Raw genomic sequence first — 21,220 nt, 5'->3', positions numbered from 1 at the left:
AGATAAATAATAAGGTTTTGTGAGTGATTTTCGGTGCAGTAAGGTGTTAGCATTTTTCGCTCGTTGCTAATTCAGAGGCTCAGTGTTAGCATTGTGGGTTTTCTTTTTAAAAAAAAAAAAAAAGATCAGTTAGATGAGTTTCTTCCCGTTACATGGATATAAAACATTCATAGTTTTATTAAATGAACATGCCCTCAGACACTGTTTCCTGCAAGATGTTGCGGCAGTACCCCGGTACCGGGGTCTCTCGGGCTTAACAGGTTAAACATCACTGTTGGCTGAAATCGACTCCTGAGAATACATCAGTTTACCCTCGGTTATAGCTCCTCCAGAGACACTCCTCTCTCCTCTCTCCTCTCTCCTCTTTCCTCTAAATCAGTGTATCCTCGGTTACGTCTCCTCCAGACAGCCTCCTCGATAATCAATCATCGACGAGCCTTTAGAGAAATTTGTTTTCCTTCGAGACGGCGCGCTGAAATCCGTTTCCGGGTCGCTGCCGGAGGACCTGGGCGTCTGGGACGCGAAAATTATAGAAATGACAAACGGCTCGCGCGCGTCAGCTTGACGCCGGGACGACCGGCTGCCCTCCCAGACATGTGCACGGACGCGAGGGCCCGCTCATCACTGCGCGCACTTTTGTGACCGCAGTTTTAATATGTTTGATATTATTATGTTTTATTAACTAGACCACTGGTTTTTGAACCTGCACGTGTGGTTAAAGCACATTATTGAATTATTTTTGTTGAATATGTTATATTTGATGAAACATTTTAAATATTAAGATTAGCCTACATACAAAATAGGGGGAAAGTAGAAGGTCAATGATAGAAATATAGAATAGAAAATATCAAGAAGATACTGTAGTGATCTCTACAATAAAACAGTTTAGTGCAGGACGTCCAAAGATATTAATAGGAGGATGTGCAAAACAGACAAACTAATAAGGCTTTATTTAAACATCAAAGAATACTTTAAATTAAAGTACATTTTCAAAATGTGCCTCTGAACCTTGACAAGTGCATGTTTCAAGGCTTATCAATGAACAACAAGAGGGGTCACAGACATAAGACCAGCTGTTAAATAAAGCTCTTCTGACCTTAGCTGTCATGTGGGTATATATTAATTCTGCCCATTATGAACACAAGCAATTTTCACCCATTTATTAATTATATGTTTTAAATTTGAGTGTTTCCTATCCCCTAAACCTCCAGGGATGTACACAGTTTAATACTGGCAACTTCTTATTATGGGAAATACGAAAACGTATTTTAAAACTACATTACATTACAACAGGGGTACTCAAATACAAATCTTAAAGGTCCAAAAAAATTGTTTCAATAAGACAAAGGTCCGTTTATTACGGTCTTTTAAACAATTGCAACAAGATTCTTAACACGAGGTTGCAAAAACAAAAATAATCTGTATGCAGCAGTTTTCATTGTTATTGTGTCTGTGCTTGATCCCTCAGAGTCGCAGTGTAAGAGCTGCACAGTTATGAATAAAGGCAGCTGCACCCTCTTTCATTCAGCATTGCCATTATTGCTTTATAAATGTCTTGCCCCCTTGTGTGTCCACTGAGGTTCGTCAGGCCCAACACATCTTCAACAAACTCCCCCTTTGTCTCATCATAAAAACTCACAAACACCAGCAACTGAGCATTGTCAGTGGTGTCAGTGGACTCATCCACAGCTAAGGAAATGCACTGTGCATTTTTTTATTCCATCACAAAGCTGATTAATCAAATCACCAGCCAGTATTTATGTTCTTCTGGTTGCTGTGGAATCTGAGAGGGGGATTTGCTTGATTTGACCTGTTATTTCCTCTTTTTGTTTGCCTTCAAACATGGTCTCCATCACTTCAGTCATGCATTCTTTTATACTTCAGTTATTATCCAGTGGAATGTCCTTACCTACTGGCCTAGTTAAATCAAAGTGGTTACTTTTTTTTGTCTGGGCAGTGTAGTTTTACACACCGTCTTATTTTACTTTCTCAGGACTTAAAACTGTTTTTGGGGGCAGACCCCTACAAAGAAAAATATATATTTACACACGTAAGGTCATCATCTTAACAGTTTTGTATGCTCATCCGTGAGCAGAGCATCAAGTTGACATGTCTATTACAGCTGAATGCGGCGATTACAATTTTGTTCAGCAAAACGCCTCACAAACTTATTAAGATCAACAGCTTTAGTGCGTTTTGATTCAATGCTGAGTACAGCCAAACTTGACAGTCTCTTCTCTGTCATTGTAGACCGCAAATACTTCATTCCTTCAGTACTTGGGTCCGAATGCTTCTCATTTTGCGCCGTCCCGTTCAAATGAAATCAGGGCCGGGGGAGGGGTTACAAGACGTGCGTCTTGTGCTGCATTCACTTTCTCTCTCATATGTCCAATGAGCCACAACTTTTCTTTCAAAACAAAGCTGCCAACTGGGGTGGCAGCTGGGGTGGCAAGGCCTATTTTTAGGGTGGCAGTTGCCACCCCATGCCACCCCGGTAGGTGAAACTAGGCTACTAGCTACAGTACAGATGCAACTAGATGAGCTGTTAACTCTCGCTCTGACTTTTTTTTTTTAAACACACACGCATTTTTCCCACCCGCATTCCGCGAAGACCCGCCCTACTGTGCCTCTGATTCGCAGACTGTTGGTAGGGGGAAAAAACGCTGACGGGATGCTGAATGTGATTGGACCAATGCGTTGACAGACACACACAGACAGTGGAACAGTCGTACATGCAGAGCGCTGTTTGCAGTGGACATAGCGGAGAATTTTGACTCGTTGCGTTGTGGCGATGTCTCGCAGATAACACAGATAATACATATGAAAAGTATAATTTGCTCAGAGTCCAGAGACAGTAGTGGTTTGGACCGGATCCGGACCGGAGTCCGGACTTTGAGGATGCCTGCATTACATGTTACTCGTTAGATGCTTTTATCCAAAGCAACTTACATACTCAATACTGTGGACAATCCCCACAGGAGCAATTTGGGGTGAAGTGTCTTGCCCAGGGACACAACGACATGCTGACTGCAGTGGGGTTTGAACCTGTGCTTCCCTGATCCGAACACCAAGGCTCTATCCACTGCGCCACACGCCTCCCTAACTACAATTCCCAGTAGAGACGTGCCATAGAACATGTTGCGAAACACACAATAGCCAGCATGTGTAGTTCTGGGGACGGGGTGGGGGAGGGGGGTGGTGGACCCATTCAAATCCAGTTTTGGATAGTCTGCCGTGGTTTCATCCCATTTGAAAGTGCTGTTTGACACTCGGCGTAACCCTCGGCGCACTGCCACTCAAACATCCAATCACAGAGCTTGAGGACGCAAAGCGGAGAGAATACTTACTTCCGGGTGTAAAATTCTCGAAAGCAACTACTATGAGCTGCTCCGATCCTCGGTCCTGACGGACTCCAAAAGTCCGACATTATGAAAAAATGTGCTTAAAATGCATGAAACTCGCCAATCTTTCAAAATGGCCGACTTTCTGGGGGGCGGCGCTCATGAAAAGCAATTTGAAATATGTGTGCAATCTAGGGATGTTAAGATTCACCAATTTGCATCTGTCGTACCATATTGAAGTATCATTATTTTGCATCGTGTTGAATCGCATCGTATCGCCCGAATCGCATAATGTTGAATCAAATCATATTGAACTGTATCGCAACAGGGCTGAATCGTATCGCATCGCCTGGTGTTTCAAATGTATCGTTAATGTATCGTATCGTTGGCAACGTATCGAGATGCGCATCGCATCGGCCTCAGTGATGGAGATGCACATCCCTAGTGCAATCATAAGAGCAATGTGTATACTGCGTTTCGTGAATATCAGAAAAACCATATGCGAGTAGTTTGGAGTCATTCGCGACATGTAAAACGTCAAAAATTGTGAATTCGCTGTTAGTCTACGACCTCCCATTGAGCTAGCAACTATTTTCGTTGCAATTTAGCATCGCATTGGATAGGGGCTGAACTTGTCCTGGATTAGAATTTTTCCGATCATTTCCCTAGGAGGAGTTCGCAAAAATATGCCTAAAATGCATGAAAAACGCACATTCTTCAATATGGCCGACTTTCTGGGGGGCGGGGCTAATGAAAGCCTATTAGAAATATGTCAGCAATTCCATGAGGAATGTCTGTGCGAAGATTCGTGAAGATTGCAGAAACTATATGTAACTACCACACAATAGGGGGCTCTACTGAGCCGTTTTAACAAAAATATACGTTTTCTTTTTACATTCTCGAAAAGGTCGTGGGCTGTGACGTGTGTCCCAAGTTTTGCATCCGTAGCTAATTTTAACACAAAGTTATTTGTCCGTAAGTAATTTTAACCCTTCGATTTTGAGAAAAAACTGTGTAGGGCACGCCCACATTCGTCATTGGTTGCGACACTTTAAATCTCAGTTTATACTCACCCTCCCAGTATATTTATTACAAAATATATATATTTCGTCCATCCGTTCTTGAGGTATACATTTGTTGTGTTTTTGGCACCTCCTATGGTCCAAAATGAACATGCTTCGGTGTGCTTATTCCCCAAGACAGACTGAACCTATCCACCAAAATCTGTGAATTTTTGATACATTGGTGATGAATTATGAGCATTTATGTCTAAGCCACACCTTTTTGCTAATACGTTTTGATTGATGTCGGCCACATTTTTCTACACATCGTGCTCATTTCCTAGGGTAGTGTGTCTGACCCTCCACTGATGCTGTACACTGAGTTTGGTGTTGAAAGACAAAAAATTGAAATGTAAGTTAATATTTCACTGTTTTTTACATTAAGCTAATAAAAATAAAATCAAAGTAGGCGGAGCTTAGAGGTTCAAGAGGATAATATGTAGAGCAGGTCCACCCGGATAAGTGTGCAACATTTCAGGTCTATCGGACTTACGCTGCAACTATGTAAATTTTTCGAAAAACTGAATTCTCATAGGTGGCGCAAGCGAGCATGTTGGACATTTTGAACCCAACGACTCCAGAATGTAAAATCGTTCACCTTTTCCTGCCGGCTGTGCAAAATGTTGCTACATGAATGGTGTCGTAAAGCCCTCAAAAACAGGTTTAATGTGCAGAACAAGAATCGGGAGAATAATAATTATGCGAATAACAATAGGTCTTCGCACACTTCGTGCTCAGGCCCTAATGAAAATCTGACATAAAATCCTATCACTCAGAAAGTTTGTCAGACGTTCAACAGTTCAGATTTAAAGTGAACCTGAAATACATGACCTTAAGGGGGCGCATAATCCATCATTATCATTTTATGTCAGTGTTATCGGTGCTGTGCTGCCCTCTAGTGGCCGAGGTCTGCATAGCTTGAACCTATATCATGTATCATTATTTTTGGTTAAGCCCCCAAATGAAAATATTTGAGTCATGAATCTCAAATTGAATTAAAATATCGAAAAGGGCATTTGAAAATAAAATACATTTTCCAGTATAATGAAGGGAAGCCAAACACAACACATTTTCACAACATTGCAACAATAAGAACCCAGTTCAAAATAGCTTTCAGTAGAATCTATACATCAATTACTGACCATATACATTTAAAAATATAACATCAGTTAATTTGTGTCATTATTTATTATTTAAATATATTGAAATCAACACATTTATGTAGACTTATAACAAAAAGACAGTAAGAGAGAAGAGGAAGGAGAGATGTTGCCAGAAGAGCTGCTGATGGAGTTAACTAAAGAAAAATAAAGGCTTTAAAGCGATAGAAAGTCAGGGCCTATTCTTATAAATGAATTGTGTTAGCCTCGGACACCCAAGTCATCTTTTTCTAAAGGTGTGTCTTTTTTTTGGCTGACAATTTCTCAAGCATCCCTTGCATTTTCTCTTATCCATGTTGGCATTTGTCTTTTTGCATATGCCCCAAAATAAACTGAACAAAATGTACATAATATAATTGTGTGTAACAAAGTTCTCTAACACCACTGATTTGTTTTTCTTTTGGCTTTATATGTTATGTTTAGAGTGTGTGGTGAAAAGAAAATATTAATGTTTTTAGTCCTATTTAGAATATGCGGTGCACTTCAGCATAATGTGGCTGAAATTCAGAAAGAAAATAAAACATTGTGAAAATGATAATGACAAAATAATAAAGAAAATAAATACATCTGAAGTAAGATTTTTGTATCTCACCTGATTCCACAGATTTAAAAACACACTTTTTAAAGTAACGAGAATTTTTCATTCCCTTTCACCAGCTTTTAATGGCTTCCGTACTATTGCAAGTTGCATTAGAATAAGATTTATAATAATACATATAACTTGATTTATGGCATTGAGTGATGCCATTCAATGCTGTGCAAACTTTTTTTTTTGGACAATATTTAAATGAAGTCACAATGCAAATATTGTCTTGAAGGTGTTGCTAGATGAAAATTAAGAGGATAACAAATGTTATCAAAATGCATCCTGTGGTGGAATACTTATTTTGCACAATAGTTTTCAAGACATTTAAATAAAAAACAAAATAGTCTGAATCATGCGGAAGCTACACGGAAAAGTTATGGTATCACCTATAATTGTTATTTCAGTCTGGACCAAGATGATAAATGAACTGAGCGACAGAGTTCCTTACATGCTTTTTGTGGTGGCTTCCATTGAATAAGGCCTATATGTACATGTTTCCAACAAAAATGTAGGCTCAGCTAGGCTCAACCACATCTTTTGATTTATGAGTGTCTTTGAGATCTTCAGAGAGTGAATGCAGTGGTTGGGGCAATGGGCTGTGAGTTGATGGACACGGTGAACTTGAGCCCTTTGGTGACCGCGGCATTTCAAAGTTCACATCTCGACTGCTCTTCTGTCTAATATGAGCTCTTATAGTTCTCCCAGGAACCGAAAGTAACCCCCCTCCTTCCTCTACCAGACCGTCAAACACCGCTCCCAGACTCTGTCGTATTCTCACACAGAAGTTTGGGCAGCTGAAGGCATACAGAATGGGGTTCAACACAGGATTTAAGAATGCAAAGGTTGTTGCCAAAGGCAGGCCCACCTCCACAAAATTGAGATTTTCTTGCCAATACTGGGCTGTCACTTCGATCATGCAGAAGATGTGATAGGGTGCCCAGCACAGAACAAAAGCTGCGATCACAAATGTTACCATCTTGGTGAAGCTCTTGGACAGCTGATTGGGATTAGGGGCAGTTGGTGACAAGTAAGTAGGTGTCAGGGACAAAGCTGGTCCTGAAGACAGAGGCTTGAGAAAGATATTAGTGTTTTTTGTGGTTGTAGGAGTTGTAGCTTCTATTGCCCCATCTTTGTTGGACACAATAAGTGTATCCATGAGCCGCCCGGCACTCTGCATCCTCCTCCTGCTTCTGTTCCTCAGGCTGATAACAATTTGGATGTAGCTTCCTGCGATTACCACCAGGGGGAACAGGAATGCCAGCAGGAGCTTGGAGATGGCGGTTGACGCTTGCCTCACCTTGCAATCTCTCTCCAGAGTGGATTGAGAGGATGAATACAAGGCAAAGTTATGATAGCACAGTTTTCTTCCATCCTGTTTCTCGGTCACTGCGCGGAACATCAAGAAAGGCAATGTGTTGATTAGTCCCCACAGCCAACCCAATGCACACACCTTCCACGCTCCCTGCACTGAGCGATGATTCTGGCTCCACACCGGCTTGGCCGCCAGAAGGTAGCGGTCCACTGAAATGGCTGCCAGCAGGAAGGCCGACACGAACATGTTTAAGAAGAAGATGGACGCCTGCGTACTGCAAAGTAGGCTGCCTAGCTCCCAACTATGCGAGGAGTAGAGATAGTAGGTGAATAGGGGCAGCGTCAGAGTTGTCAGGAAGTCAGACATGGCCAGATTGAGCACCCAGATAGATGCCACTGTGCGGCGTCTCAGGCGGAAGCCCACCACCCAGAGGATGAGGGCGTTCTCCAAAATCCCCAGGCAGGAGACCAGTCCATGGATGCAGACCACCACCAAATTGGCCTGTGTGTTGTTGTTGAGGCGGTGCTCCTTCATCATCTCCAGCAGGGGACAGAACAGCTGTCCGCCTGAGGCATCTATGGTGGGGGTCATGTTGGACATTGGTGCTCTGTAAGAAAAAAAAGACAGCTTCAAGAAGCTGATGGAGAGGTGATTACAATCAGAGGCAGGGTTAAACATCGCTGGCACACACGCCTGTTCTTGTTTGGAAGCCGAATACATGTTATCTTTTTCACTAACTGATGTTTGTCCATATTTACATCAACAAGAATGATGCTGAAGATTTTATGAGCAATAGACGTGTCTTTGCCTGTAGACAGCTGATAACCGCTCCCTTTCCTTATATAAAGTGACTCAATTAAATGAGCACCATTATTCTCTCCCTTGTCAGTCTTTTTTGATCAATTACAATACTTGGCTGCCGAGGGAACTAAATGAAGTCTTGTGAAATGCAATTAGGCTGATAATAGTAGGAATTAAATCAACAACATGACTGACATGATTACAGGTGAGGAAATCTTCCTCTACTGTAATCTGCCGTGACTCAGTTTTGTTGCAACCATCTCCTAGGTTTTGGGATTTTAATTACAAGAGCAAGAAAGACATAATGCCAGGACAGTTTCATTTATAATATATTCCCGTCTCATGCTACAGCCTTTCAAGTTGCATAATGACACGCTTACGTAATGCCAACCCTAAGGCAATACGTTCCTTTTTCAAGAGGAAAATGCTTTACATACCAGCTAGTATAGGTGAGCGTACCACAGTACACTGATAAGACAAAAGTCTAGAGTTACCTAGCCCTGATTATCTTGAACCCCAAAGGAGTAGAAACCCATTTACAATCGTCCCTTTGATACAAAAAAAACATGTCAAATCCTGTTCCTGTGGTCTAACCACATACCAGCTCTTGGGAAACGACACTTGTTTAGTTCAGCAATACAGTCGGGGAATGCTTGAGAACCAAAGAAGATACAAGCATGCTGTTTATTTCGGTTATGGGAGTATCTTTTTTATTTAGAGAGCACAATCTCAATGAAAGAATCTCGATGATCTTTAAGTGTCTGTTAATAACGGAAAACATTCCTACCCAGACTGTCTGCACTGATATATACTTTACAATAATATTGCCCTTTGTATGAGGTAAGATTAGTGCAAAATCTGCAAATATGTTTGATGATGAGAATGGGTTCATTAAAACCCATTTCTGCATATCAAAATATGGACTACTTTTCTGTGACCTCTTTCCATCCAATCAGGCTTAGTGTAGGCTATTATGTTAATGTACCTAACGGAGTTACCCATACCATCCTATAAAAGTTGTCAAAATACACTTTTCGTAAAATGCCACAATATTTTTTATTCTTGAGATACAATTGTTTTGAGGGGTGAAGTTCTTTAACCGAAAGAGCTAGTTTGGCTGATTAAAAAAAGTTCAAGATCAAGATAAAAAAATATCTGATTAAAGCCAGCTATTAAGCTACGCTAATGTGAGCTAACATTAGCAGAGCTAATCTGGACATGTTTGTCTATACTGCAATCAAACAGTAATTATTATTTTTGACTGTCACACTGTGTAAATAAATGACCTACTTGGCCGCAAACCAGCCTATGAATATCCCCAGAAAATAAATACGGGTAAGTTACATTAAAAGCTTAAAATGAATGTGTCAACCTAAAAGTAAGAGCTGTAAAGAATGATACATACTGTGACGAAATTAAAATAAGCCTTCTCCTGCTCTCTCTTAGTGCTACACTATTGTGTCTGAGAAAATATTAATTTATTTATTTCCACTGCTCTGTCCATGTGTATTCAAAGATATTCACTCTTGTATTACATCCAGCCGTGGTCACTTACTCATGCCCCACCATAGTGACTGCCTAGACAAGGCAAACACGGCACCCTGTCTGCACATGAATACAGACATGTGAAGAAATATATCCATGACATAATGATGACGTGACTGTTTCCCCATCAACTGTCAAATGAAGCTCAGCGCAAGTTCTTTCAGGAAGACTGGTATACATTCAGTCCGCAGCTGCTTATAATCAGCTCATCACGGGCGTTGTCTTTAACTTATTACATTCACCTCATTCTCCAGCAGCCAATCACTGTGCTGCAGCCAAACTTTAAAATGGTTCTCCTCTCTCCTGCAGTCAGCTGTGATTTCAGGTTGTCATGCTGCCGCCCGCCTCCCCCCCATCCACCTCAGTAGTTATACAAATACCACTTCCATCACATTAGTATGCATAAAAAGTGACAGGGCACATCCCCCCACTACTTATGCTAATGACCTCCTTTGATATGCTAATGACCCCTTTGTTCGAGGTGTTATCACAGGTTGGTGTGATATCACAGTTAGGTGTGATATCCTTTGATGTGAGGGGGGTGAGGTGTTGTAACATGCCGGTGTGATATCACGCCAAAGACTTAACATTTATCATATGACATGTGTCAATAAATGTTCTTTTAAACCAAATGAAGTCTCTCCTGATTGAACTGCATATATGGCTAGTGATAAAATAGTGTTTTTGCTTGTAATAACGTTTTGAGTTATCATTTGAGTTATGACCTTGGTGTCACCTAACCCTAACCCTAACCTTTGGACTTGACCACATAATGAAACTGTACTGTACTACTTTACAGCACCAAACTGTTTGTTCTGTGGGTTTCTTTACGCTTCCTTCATTATAATGATAACATTTCCATGAACAAAGAGCTGTGATTTATCGCTTATTGTGCTTACTTAGGTGCCTGACATTTGTAGCAGTGCTCTTTCAATAATGACTTCATATCAATATTGTAGTTTGCCACTCAAAGCGTGTGTGTTTTTTTTTTTTATCAGACACACCTAGTTTATATTTACTTATCCTCATTGGCATAAATAAGTTGGACACAATATTAGAACAACATCTCATTATGAAATATTACAAAGCAACAGCCCCATAAAGTTGAATCCCCACCTTTCTGAAACTGTTAAAACAACAGTACACGGTGGTAGGATTTATTGCAGGGCTATTGTATTAGAATCCAAACATTTTCAGGTGTGAGTATTTCTTAGTTGTTGTATATTTCCTTATGTATTCAATATTTGTCATAAATTAAACTGTTCCTTTTTCCAATGTATTATTATTATTATCTATCTTTTCCACACTGTTGATTGTTACTAAGAGATCCACAAGACACATTTATTATAATAAAGAGCAATACAACTGTTTCCCATTATATTAACTTAAAGAAAAATGTTAGGTTATCTACCAGTCTGTAAGTCCCATAGCGAATTGTATTGTGAGTTTCTTTATATTACATCTATGCACTAAAGTACCAAATGTCCGTTCTTTTACTTTAGTATTTTTAGTTTTTGCAACTCTATACTTCTACTGCAACAGAAGGAATAGTACACTTTTTTTGCACTCGAAATATCGGAAATCTTTAGCTTCCCTTCCTGAAAACCATTCAGATGTGTTGATTTTGAATATTTTAGATAAAGTGAAAGATTAAGTTTTGCAAAGGAAATCTCCTCCTTCTTAAACTGAATTAAAGTGTTTCAAAAGTGTTGAAATTGCTCAAAATAGGGCTGTTTTTCATAGAAAATTTACTTTTTAGAGATACGCGGTTCTCCCAGAACAAAGCTACAAAGATAATGATCTTATCAAGCATGATGCGATTAAAACTGCTCCACAAAAGTTAAGAAGTGAAAATGAACATAGCATCTACAGCAGTAAAATGCAAAACACACCTTAATGAAGCAATCACATTAATCCAAAAACATCATATTTATAAGTTAGTCTGGAAAGGGATATGATATGATTGGGCACAATAACCACATGTTTTAATTACATGATATAAAACTGGCGGTTACATATAATTGAGAAACAACAAAAATACATACCATGGGAGTGTTAGGGCAGCATGGGAAAAAGTAGGTCTGCAAAACACCTAAATTCACAAATATTTAATTAAAAAACAAATCTTGTTCTGTCCTGTTCCTTTTTCTCCTACGGTTGCACTCACTCATCTCACCAGTTCTGTCACTTTCTACCGCTCGCATGTTACGGAGACACCCACTAAATCCCTGCCAGACACACACACAAACACACATACCTCCCCTTGCTCCACCCTGTTTGGTCGCAAATTTGACTAGAATTTCAATTCAGACAGGTATGTTGGAAATAGTGAGGCATCGGGGATCTCATATGAGGAAGGGACTAACAGAGGCTGAAATATGATTCCTGTGATAAGTCATTGTCTGTCCTACATAGCTGATGTTCATTTCAAGACTGGACTTGTTTGAACTATTTCAACTGACACCTCACTGGGCTGCAGTTGCCATGATGATGCATTACGTCAACAGCAGAAATACACTGACATCACACTGACATCCAATATTTCGAATCAATATTCCATTAGAACAATTTTTCTTAAATGAAATGTGTGCCTGTGGGGTAAGAACCAAGGCCGGATTAACCATATGGGCACACTGGGCACGTGCCCAGGAGCCCTTGAGCAAGAGAGGGCCCTCATTGACAAGAGGAAGACATATATATATATATATATATTTATTTTTGTTGGCACAACCTCACTCATCATAAATTGTTTTAAATGAAACTCACTCTCTGCCGCAATAAATAACTCTGCTTTCCTATAGGGTCAAATTAATATATTTTCGAAACCGTCTCTGTACTGTAGGTCTCACTATGTATGCGCTCAACTTCATTACTACGCGGTGGCGGTCTATAGCCGAATCAGAACCCCACCTTCACTCATGTCACATTGACATTGTGTCACGTGAGCTAAAAGATGGATGGTGCCGGTCGGTAGCAGCCAAACACCCAGCGGGGCAGCGTAAAGAAAGAAAAAGAAAGAAAAGGAAGAGAGAGTGGCGGCTGCATTAAAAACTTTCCCAACAATAAATAGCTTTTTAAAAAAAGCTAAAAGTGACGAATTAGGCCAGCAACCACAAGGAACAGTGACGGTCACGGAGCCTGAGGATGTTGTTGAGCTAGCAGGCAATATTAGGATTTCAATGAACTTATCACAGACTTTGCAAAGAAATGGGCAGAAACACTTCTAAAAGGTAAGATCCAGTGATTTGAGGGATTGTCTTACAAACACACATTCTCTCTCTATTGCTTACATATACACACACACTCACTCACTAACTCTCTCTCTCTCTCTCTCTCACACACAATCACTCACTCACTCTCTCTCTCTCACACTCACACACACACACACACACACACACACACACACACACACACACACACACACACACACACACACACACACACACACACAGGGCCCCTGGAGGTACTCATCCGGCCTTCGTAAGAACACACTACAAGAATGTGCTGTGTATTATATCATTCTTTATTATTAACTGTAAACATTGAGATCTTCCTTGTAATCGTCGTTTTCTAAAAACATATCAGGAACCTAATTACTTATTTTTTATGATACTGCAAGGAAACAGAGTTCCAATTTTTGTTTCCTAATTACATTATCACGTTACATTCCACCGATGCTGATTAGATATTGACCCAGTCCGTAAATCCCACTGCCTTTTTGTTGTTGTGTTTCCTGCTTTATTTTGAAAAGGTGCTATGCTCCTTTTTAACGTCATTGTTACTTCCTGTCTTTGTGATTTCTCATCTTTTTGTGATTGTTTGCCCCGCCCTGATTCTTCCCACCTGTGTGTTAACACCCTGCTGCCCTTGTGTTTGTACCTACCCTCTCCAGCTGTGTCTTGTCAATGCGATAAGTCCTGTCTGTGTATATAGCCGCGTTCACACCAGAGTACTTTTCACCGTACTTTTCGCGTTTAGTTCCGTTAGTACCCCTTATGTCGCAATCACACCAAAAATCGTACTTAATCTCGGGAACTTTTACCCCCATTTTTAGAGCCCGCTGAGAGATCGTACTTTCCTGTGGGTGAAAAGTGCCCCAGTGCTGATTGGCTGGGCGAATTGCAAACCACGCCCCGTACAACTGTGAAAATGTTTTGTAGAGCCGCCATTGTTTTTCCTCGCTACAAAAACCCAGCGCACCGAGTAGTTTGTTTTTTAACGCAGTTATGGCAAACATCAGGAAATCATCGGAGCGATGGAGTGATGAGGAGGTATCAGCGCTTCTGGACATCTACGCCGAGGACGCGACCCAGGGAATGCTGCTGAAGCCAGTACCCAACTCGAAGATGTTCAATCGTTGTTCGAAGAAGTTGCTTGAGATGGGAATCTTGCACAGCGCCATGGCATGCCGGCTAAAAATAAAGAAACTCCGGCAGGACTACAACAAAATTAAAGACTGGAATAATAAAAGTGGTAACGACCGGAAGACCAGTAAATGGTACGACCGCTTGGATGCTTTGCTAAGCCACAGACCTTCATTCTCCGGTACAGCATCGAGCCTTGATTCGGGCAGTATGGTATTGGAGGCCGCTCCAACGGCGGATTTAGAGGGCGACCACGACGAAGGTAAAAGCAACTACATGCACTGGGGTTTTAATCTGCACGATAATGGTCTCAGATGTACTTTTATTTGCTCAGTAGATCAAGCTAGCCATGCTAGGCTGAACTAGCTAACACTGGCCCCGAGCTGGCTAATAACATCTAGCTAGCTAGATATTCTCGGCCGCTATGAAAACGTTTTGACTTGTGAATAACTGTGCAGTGTTTCTGTAATTTGCTTCACTAACTCATGGCACTAATCGTGTGTTTCAGGCGAGAAAAATCATCAACTCTCGGGATTGGAAACAAGCGAGCTTTGCCTTGAAGATCAAAGCGCTTGCTCGTCTCCCTTACCAGCAACCAAACGCAAAGGTACACACACTGTAACTTTGTCTTGAAAGAACGTTACGCATGGAACTGATGTTCACAATCATGTTTATTTCCTTCTTGGTACAATTATGAAACAGCGTGAAAACTTATTCGCCTAGACCGGCATTTACACATTTTCGCGCCTTTTTACTCTCTCACAAACATTGTAAACATCCGGGCTAGAGGTCACATGACTTCCGGTAAGAAATCGCTTCCACTTGGAGCATATATCGCCACCTACTGTTGATTCATTAAATGTTTTTATTAAATCCTTGTCCTCAGACCAGTGCTTTTGAAGAATTTGAAAATCAGCTTGTTTGCTTCATTTCTTGATTTACTTTCATATATTGACTTGAAATCCATGTCCTTGATGTTGAGTTGTTCCAGTGCAGTTTTCAGAATGAGTCTTTGTCTGTTATAATCCGGGCAGCTAAAAAATACATGATGTATTGTCTCTGGTTGTTGATCTTGTATCTTGCTTATTTTCCCCTCTTAGGAAAGCGGACACAGGATGCACTTTTCTTTGAGACCGTCCAGGCGTTGGAGGACCGGCGTGCCGTGGTGAATGAGTCGCTGCGTGGAGATCAGATGGTGCAGTTCACCAAGGCCCAGGAAACGGAGGACAAGATGCTCACCTCGATGGAGCGCCAGGCAGAAGTGTTCAAGCAGCAGATGGAGCGCCAGCAGCACCAGGATGAAGTGTGGGCGCTGCGCCATGAGGAAGCGTCGGCGCAGCGCCAGGAGCGGCAGGATGAGCGACAAACTGCATTTAATAATGGGTTTCTGGAAGTGCTTTCCCAGCTAGTGAAAGCCAACAGGTCTTCCTCCCTTTAGTTGCCACTGTTATGTAATGTCTGCTGCTGAGCCTATGCCTACACCTGGGACAGTTTATTTGGTATAGTTTTTGTAAATACTGACACACGACACACAACTTTGCACTAAGGTGTGTATGCTGCTGAGACTATCCCTACACCTGGGACAGTTTATTTTATATTGTTATTACTGTTATCACTTTATTTTATATATAATGTTTACTGACATGTACAACTGACACTTTATTTACATTTAAAATTGTTCTATTTAATGTTATGTCTTGAGAGTGCAATAAAGAAAACCGACGTAGCATCCTATACATCACATGTAAGTGATTATTCTGATACCATCATGTTTCATCGGTTATAAACTGGCAAAGCTTTATTTGTCATTTATTTATCATCAATGTTGCAACCTTGTGGGGGAATGGCAGCGGCACATACACAAATATGATAATTTATATAATTTTAAATATTATTTGACCTAAACTTTTAATTCCCCCCCATTTCACACAACACAACATGGAGTCCACTATGGGCCAAAACTAACATGTATGTTTCCATAGTGTTTATGGCAGACGGATGCAGTGGGTCTCAGGAAGATATATATATATATATATCATTAAGGTGGGTTTGCTGCTGAGACTATCCGTACACCTGGGACAGTTTATTTTATATTGTTATTACTGTTATTATATAGTACAACTGACACTTTATTTTATATTGACAATGTTTACTGACATGTACAATTAGTTACATTTAAAATATTTCTATTTAATGTTATGTCTTGAGAGTGCAATAAAGAAAACCGACATGGCGATTAAACAGATCCTGTATCTTGCTTATCGTCATCAGCCATCCTACGGTGAAACATGGCAATCATGTGTGCTTTCCGTCGGCCAATCCTTTTCCTAAGGCTTTTGAACTGCCTTTGATGCTGAAGAAACTTTGCGATTATAGCATTCGACGTGTGGCGGCTCCGGATTTGTGTCGGACGCCTAATAGGCTCAGGCTCTGGCTCAGGCCGCATTAACGAAGTTACAAAGCTGTATAACATGAGCACAAACAGCACAACTTCAGTCGACTCCATCTCCATCATGTCTGAGGTCGGAAGGTAAACAACAGACAGTATACGCGGGAAGTTTTTCTTCTTCTTCTTCTCTTGTTTTGTAGTGGATTGCAAACAACTTTAAGGTGTATACCGCCACCTACTGTACTCACCGTGAAGTGGTTTGTGGCCTGCCAGTAAAGCCAAAGCAGAAGAAGAAGTGACGTCAGCGGCTCATTTGGGTAATCTTCCCTCAGGGAAAAGTACTCCGGTGTGAACACGATCTGTACTAAGTGCCCTGGGGTTAAAAGCGCCGGGGCTCTTAGTGCCGGAACTAAGTACAGGAAAGTACTTGGTGTGAACGCGGCTTATGACTGTCTTTCACAGGGTTGCTCAGTCAATTTGTCACCAATGTTCCGCTCAATGATCCTCAATGAGATTCTGCTCTTCCAGGTATCCGTCCATGTTTCCAGTCTGTTCTCTCCCTGTCGGTTTGCTGCTAGTGTCACCCAGTTCGTCACTTGTTTTTCTACTTTTCCTTTTTATTCCCATAGCCTGCTACCTTATGCCCCTTTCACACCGGCGCTTTTCCAGCTCCGGCTCGGAGCTGGAGCTGGAAAAGCACCGGTTTTTCCTGTTCACACCGCAGCGGCGCCGCGTCATAGCTCCGGAATGCGGTTCACTTCCAGCTCCAAAAAATTGTTGGTCTAGAGGCAAGAGCTTCGGAGCTATGACGCGGCGTCGCTTACGTCTCTCTTACGTCGAGGCGTGCAGGAAACTAAACCCACCTCCCCTGAACATGGGTCGACTGAAGAGTCTCGTCATACCTGCCTACAAGCAGTAGCGCTGAGCAAAGTGACTAGAAGGCAACCACACACTTATTAAAAAAAAACACACTTTATAAAGTCAGGCAACACTAACCAGGCTTCGTGTGATTCTGTTTATTTGTACCTTACTTTGACCATCCGTTCGCTGTTATTGATCATTGTGGAGAGCAGGCAGACGTTTTGTTTGTTATTATAGCAGCTATCGGATAGAATCAATACATGGGCTGCACAGGTTGTCATGTCCGACTATCACAAGTAGAATCATAATGAAAAATACGCCGGAAAAAAGTGCCTGTAGAAAACGGCTTAGCAAGTAGTCAGTTTAGCTTCGGTTGCTATGCTAACATCACCCATGTTATACCAGAGAAACTTTCATAACAGCGTTGTGATGCCAAACAGCGTCAATTCAGACTGACACACATTCACTTAAGGGGAACTGGGGATATGTATCAGCTGCTTGTGTGACAGTCAGACAGTGAATACTTTAGAGCCGTGTGAGCTAACCCGGAGCTAACGGGAGAATAAACTCCCGTGGAAGAGCAGCAGCACTGCAGCGGTCGGTAAATGCAGCTGAAACACATTAATAAACAATGAACCACAGCACTCTGGAGAAAAGTATAAGGTTGGAGAAGTCGTTATTTAATTTAATCTGGCTTTGTATGATTAAAAGCAACACGATCATCGACCCGACGCAGTCCCTCCCCGGTGTTGTTGTTGTGAGCTCCGTTGGGGAGAAAATCAGCGATGTAAACGGTGACGTCATGACGCAGCAGCGGCAGCTGGGCGGTGTGAACAGAGCGGGAGCTGAAAAGGGAAACCGGAGCTGAACCAGAAAAGCTCTAGCTAGGAGCTAGAAAGGGAAAAGCGCTGGTGTGAAAGCCGCATGAGTTGTTGGTTCAAGCTTTCCTTACATTTTGTGTGACCTGCGTCTCTTTTTTGTACTGCGATCGAATCTCCTTGACAGTATGTTTTTCAGGTACATGGTTAACAAAGTTGAGGTATTTAGGGCTGTATTTCAAAGGGATTTGTTCTACTTTCTACTGCACTACAATTTTCGTCAAGATTTATGTCTTTATTTAAACAAATATACATTTCCTGATATATATGATATGCTTTAAGAGCTGTAGGTGTGTGTGTGGTGCTACAGTGTGTAAGTGCGTGTTGTACAGTGTGTGTGTGTGTGTGTGTGTGTGTGTGTGTGTGTGTGTGTGTGTGTGTGTGTGTGTGTGTGTGTGTGTGTGTGTGTGTGTGTGTGTGTGTGTGTGTGTGTGTGTGTGTGTGTGTGTGTGAATGTGAATGTGGAGACACTGTGATGGATCGTTGGAGCTATGTGCAGCTCAAGGTGTTGAGTGTGCTGACTTTGGGGTGGGGTTGAGTGTTGGATTTCTTTGAGAGTGATAGGAGTCATCACAGCTGAGGTATGATTGTATTTTAAATTAATTTAGATGATTGAATTGACATGGATGTATTTGGATGAGCGCTCTCTTTTATTAGATTGTATATGTCTTTAGTATGTCAAAAGAATCAGTATATATATCTCAATTAAAGAAATAAGAATGTTTAAATAATTAAAATGGACTTCATTATTTAAATGTTTAAGAATGTGTGTGTTTATAACATAGATGGATGGATGAATGAAATAAGCCACTGGGAGTGGGGTCAACATTTAATAATAAAACAATTAGAGATGGAGAGATAAATAAATACAAATTGAATATTTTCTGTAATTATAAAGTAATAAGTTGCCATAAAAATACTCTTGCTTGAGGTGCTATAAAAGTTCAGTGAATATCTGTAAATCCATACAGTAAAAAATACCTGATTTTGTGTATTTATGTAGTGACAGATGTCTTCAGCCCAGATGTATTAGTTTATATAATTATAACAGCATAACACATATAAAAGAATAAATGCATGTTGTCCCTAATGTAGTGAAAGCAGTAAAAACGGCAAGGGAAGCATGTTTATTTCTTGTGAATATAATCCAATTTATTTAATTTTTGTATATGTATTTTGTATACTCCTTATTAACTAGACATAAACATGCATATATCTGCAATGCATTAACCATAAATGTTTGGGCACTACAATTTGAGCTTCAACTGATTCAAACACAATTTGCTGAGTTTTATTTCACATTTGATCCTACAGATTTTCAAAAATGTCTGCCGTTCTTTACGCTATTATCTAAGATAAAAAATGTTCAGGTTTATTTTCTTTAATTTGTCATTGTTTCTTTTATATTTACCACTTTCATCTGAATTTAGTTTGATAAAGTTACCATTTCAATCTCAGAATATAACCCCAACCCTTCAACTCATTAAAAAAGAAAAACCCTGAAATAGCCCCTTACACACTGTTGCAGTCGTCACTTTTGCTAATTTGTTTTGTATTGACACTTTATTGTAAAGGTTTTATTTTTTGGCAAAATAAATCAAATTGCTGCAATCATTGCATTTTGATGTCTTAAGGTTAACTATTTACCTACTCATTGAGAACTTCACGTGAATAGCAAATAAAAGACAAGGCATACATTACAATGATTTGTTTGAGGGGAGCGGCCCATCAGGACATCATTAAGTGTGTACTAAACGTGTCTCTGCATACAAACTCCTCATGTAAAGTTCACTTCAGTACAATAAAATAACTTTTTCATATAACTCAACATTTTCCGAATCTAACAAGATACATTTGTCAAATAAGCGTCCAGAATAATAACCCCAAGGTGAATTAACAGTAAGTTCCCATTGCATAACTAAACAGATAGTGGATATCTAATCGTTTTTCTCTCTCCCTGTAGATTGATCATGACTTCAGTGCTAGGGATAGCCCTGCTGACTTTCGCCCTGTCAGGGTCTGCAGTGGCCTTTGTCTCCATCGGGGGTGAGGCCTCCACTCATGTCAGCATTACAGCAACGGCTCTATTGCAGAAAGTGACGGAGACATGTCGTGTGGTGGCAGAGGCTGCCGGTCACGAGTTCAAACCCACGGTAGGATGAAAGATGACAAACAACACAAACACACATTAGCAGAGAAACACATTCCCCTGGGCATTACAAACATAACACATGAAAGGCAAGAGAGGGACACATATACACCAACAGATTTTTAAGGTCTTCATTTGACAATACTAAAGCCTAGGGAGAGGAGAGTAGAGGTTTATGGTAGTTTTGTATAGAACAGCAGTCATAGGATCCATTGGCATTTTTTTAGCCTCATTACCTTCCTAAGTCTTAAACCTTTCTTATCTAAGCTTATCACAACATTTAGACAAATTACTAGTACAAACATAATTTAGAAAAAAAACTATACTAAAACAATTCTATTTTATCTTAGCTTAAGAATTCAGGAAGCAAAGAACAGTCCTAAATTAGGAACCCAAAGTAGGGATAACCCTTTTAAATTCAAAATTAACTGTCATAAATGGCAGGACTATAGTTAGGTCTATATCACTATTGGTCCGCCACTTTGTTCCTGAAAAATATCAATGACTATTAAATTGATTGCCGTCATGGCAATCAATCTAATAGTCATTGATATTTTGATACATTTGAATATAGAAACATTGTTCCCAGAGGTTGGCACAGAGTTTGGTTGGCAAAATTAATAATTGATGGTTTCCTATTCATGGGGGAATTGCACATTCAATAGAATATCACTATTGGCGTTTTTGGGGAAATCTCATTTGGATGATATTACTGGTAGAACTTCCCAAATCACATTACAACTGCTTTTTGATGCAACCAATACAATAAAAAA

At 40.6% G+C, this 21,220-nt stretch overlaps 2 protein-coding genes across 4 annotated transcripts in view; one reads left to right on the top strand and one right to left on the bottom strand.

Annotated features, from left to right (window-relative positions):
* Positions 1 to 21,220, top strand: part of vwa11 (von Willebrand factor A domain containing 11) — a 41,266-nt gene that overhangs the window by 7,728 nt on the left and 12,318 nt on the right. The window contains exon 2 of one of the 2 annotated variants that reach the window (XM_034129790.1): positions 20,262 to 20,451. In XM_034129790.1, the coding sequence (XP_033985681.1) occupies positions 20,269 to 20,451 (183 nt within the window). In that variant the 5' untranslated portion in view covers positions 20,262 to 20,268. Of the gene's footprint in view, positions 1 to 20,261; positions 20,452 to 21,220 lie in introns of those variants that run through there. The other variant, XM_034129800.1, reaches the window with a different exon arrangement.
* LOC117482001 (prostaglandin D2 receptor 2) lies at positions 5,576 to 12,165 on the bottom strand. Of its 2 annotated transcripts, none has more exons than XM_034129956.1 (2): positions 11,852 to 12,165; positions 5,576 to 8,067 (listed from the first exon to the last, which is right to left on the bottom strand). In XM_034129956.1, exon 2 carries the CDS (start codon positions 8,058 to 8,060, stop codon positions 6,663 to 6,665), a length of 1,398 nt encoding a protein of 465 aa, XP_033985847.1. In that variant the 5' UTR covers positions 8,061 to 8,067; positions 11,852 to 12,165; the 3' UTR covers positions 5,576 to 6,662. The 2 variants fall into 2 exon arrangements, with proteins under 2 accessions (XP_033985847.1, XP_033985840.1); XM_034129949.1 differs by having other exon boundaries at positions 5,576 to 8,097; positions 11,852 to 12,164.

Source organism: Trematomus bernacchii, unplaced genomic scaffold (genome assembly GCF_902827165.1).
Source record: "Trematomus bernacchii unplaced genomic scaffold, fTreBer1.1, whole genome shotgun sequence".
In the NCBI taxonomy this organism is placed as follows: Eukaryota; Metazoa; Chordata; class Actinopteri; order Perciformes; family Nototheniidae; genus Trematomus; species Trematomus bernacchii.
Note: the sequence above shows the minus strand (reverse complement) of the source record. Positions and strands in the feature narration are given on the sequence as shown.

Coding starts and splice junctions, on each gene's coding strand:
- LOC117482001 (XM_034129956.1), bottom strand. CDS start 8,060: ATGTCCAACATGACCCCCACCATAGATGCCTCAGGCGGACAGCTGTTC.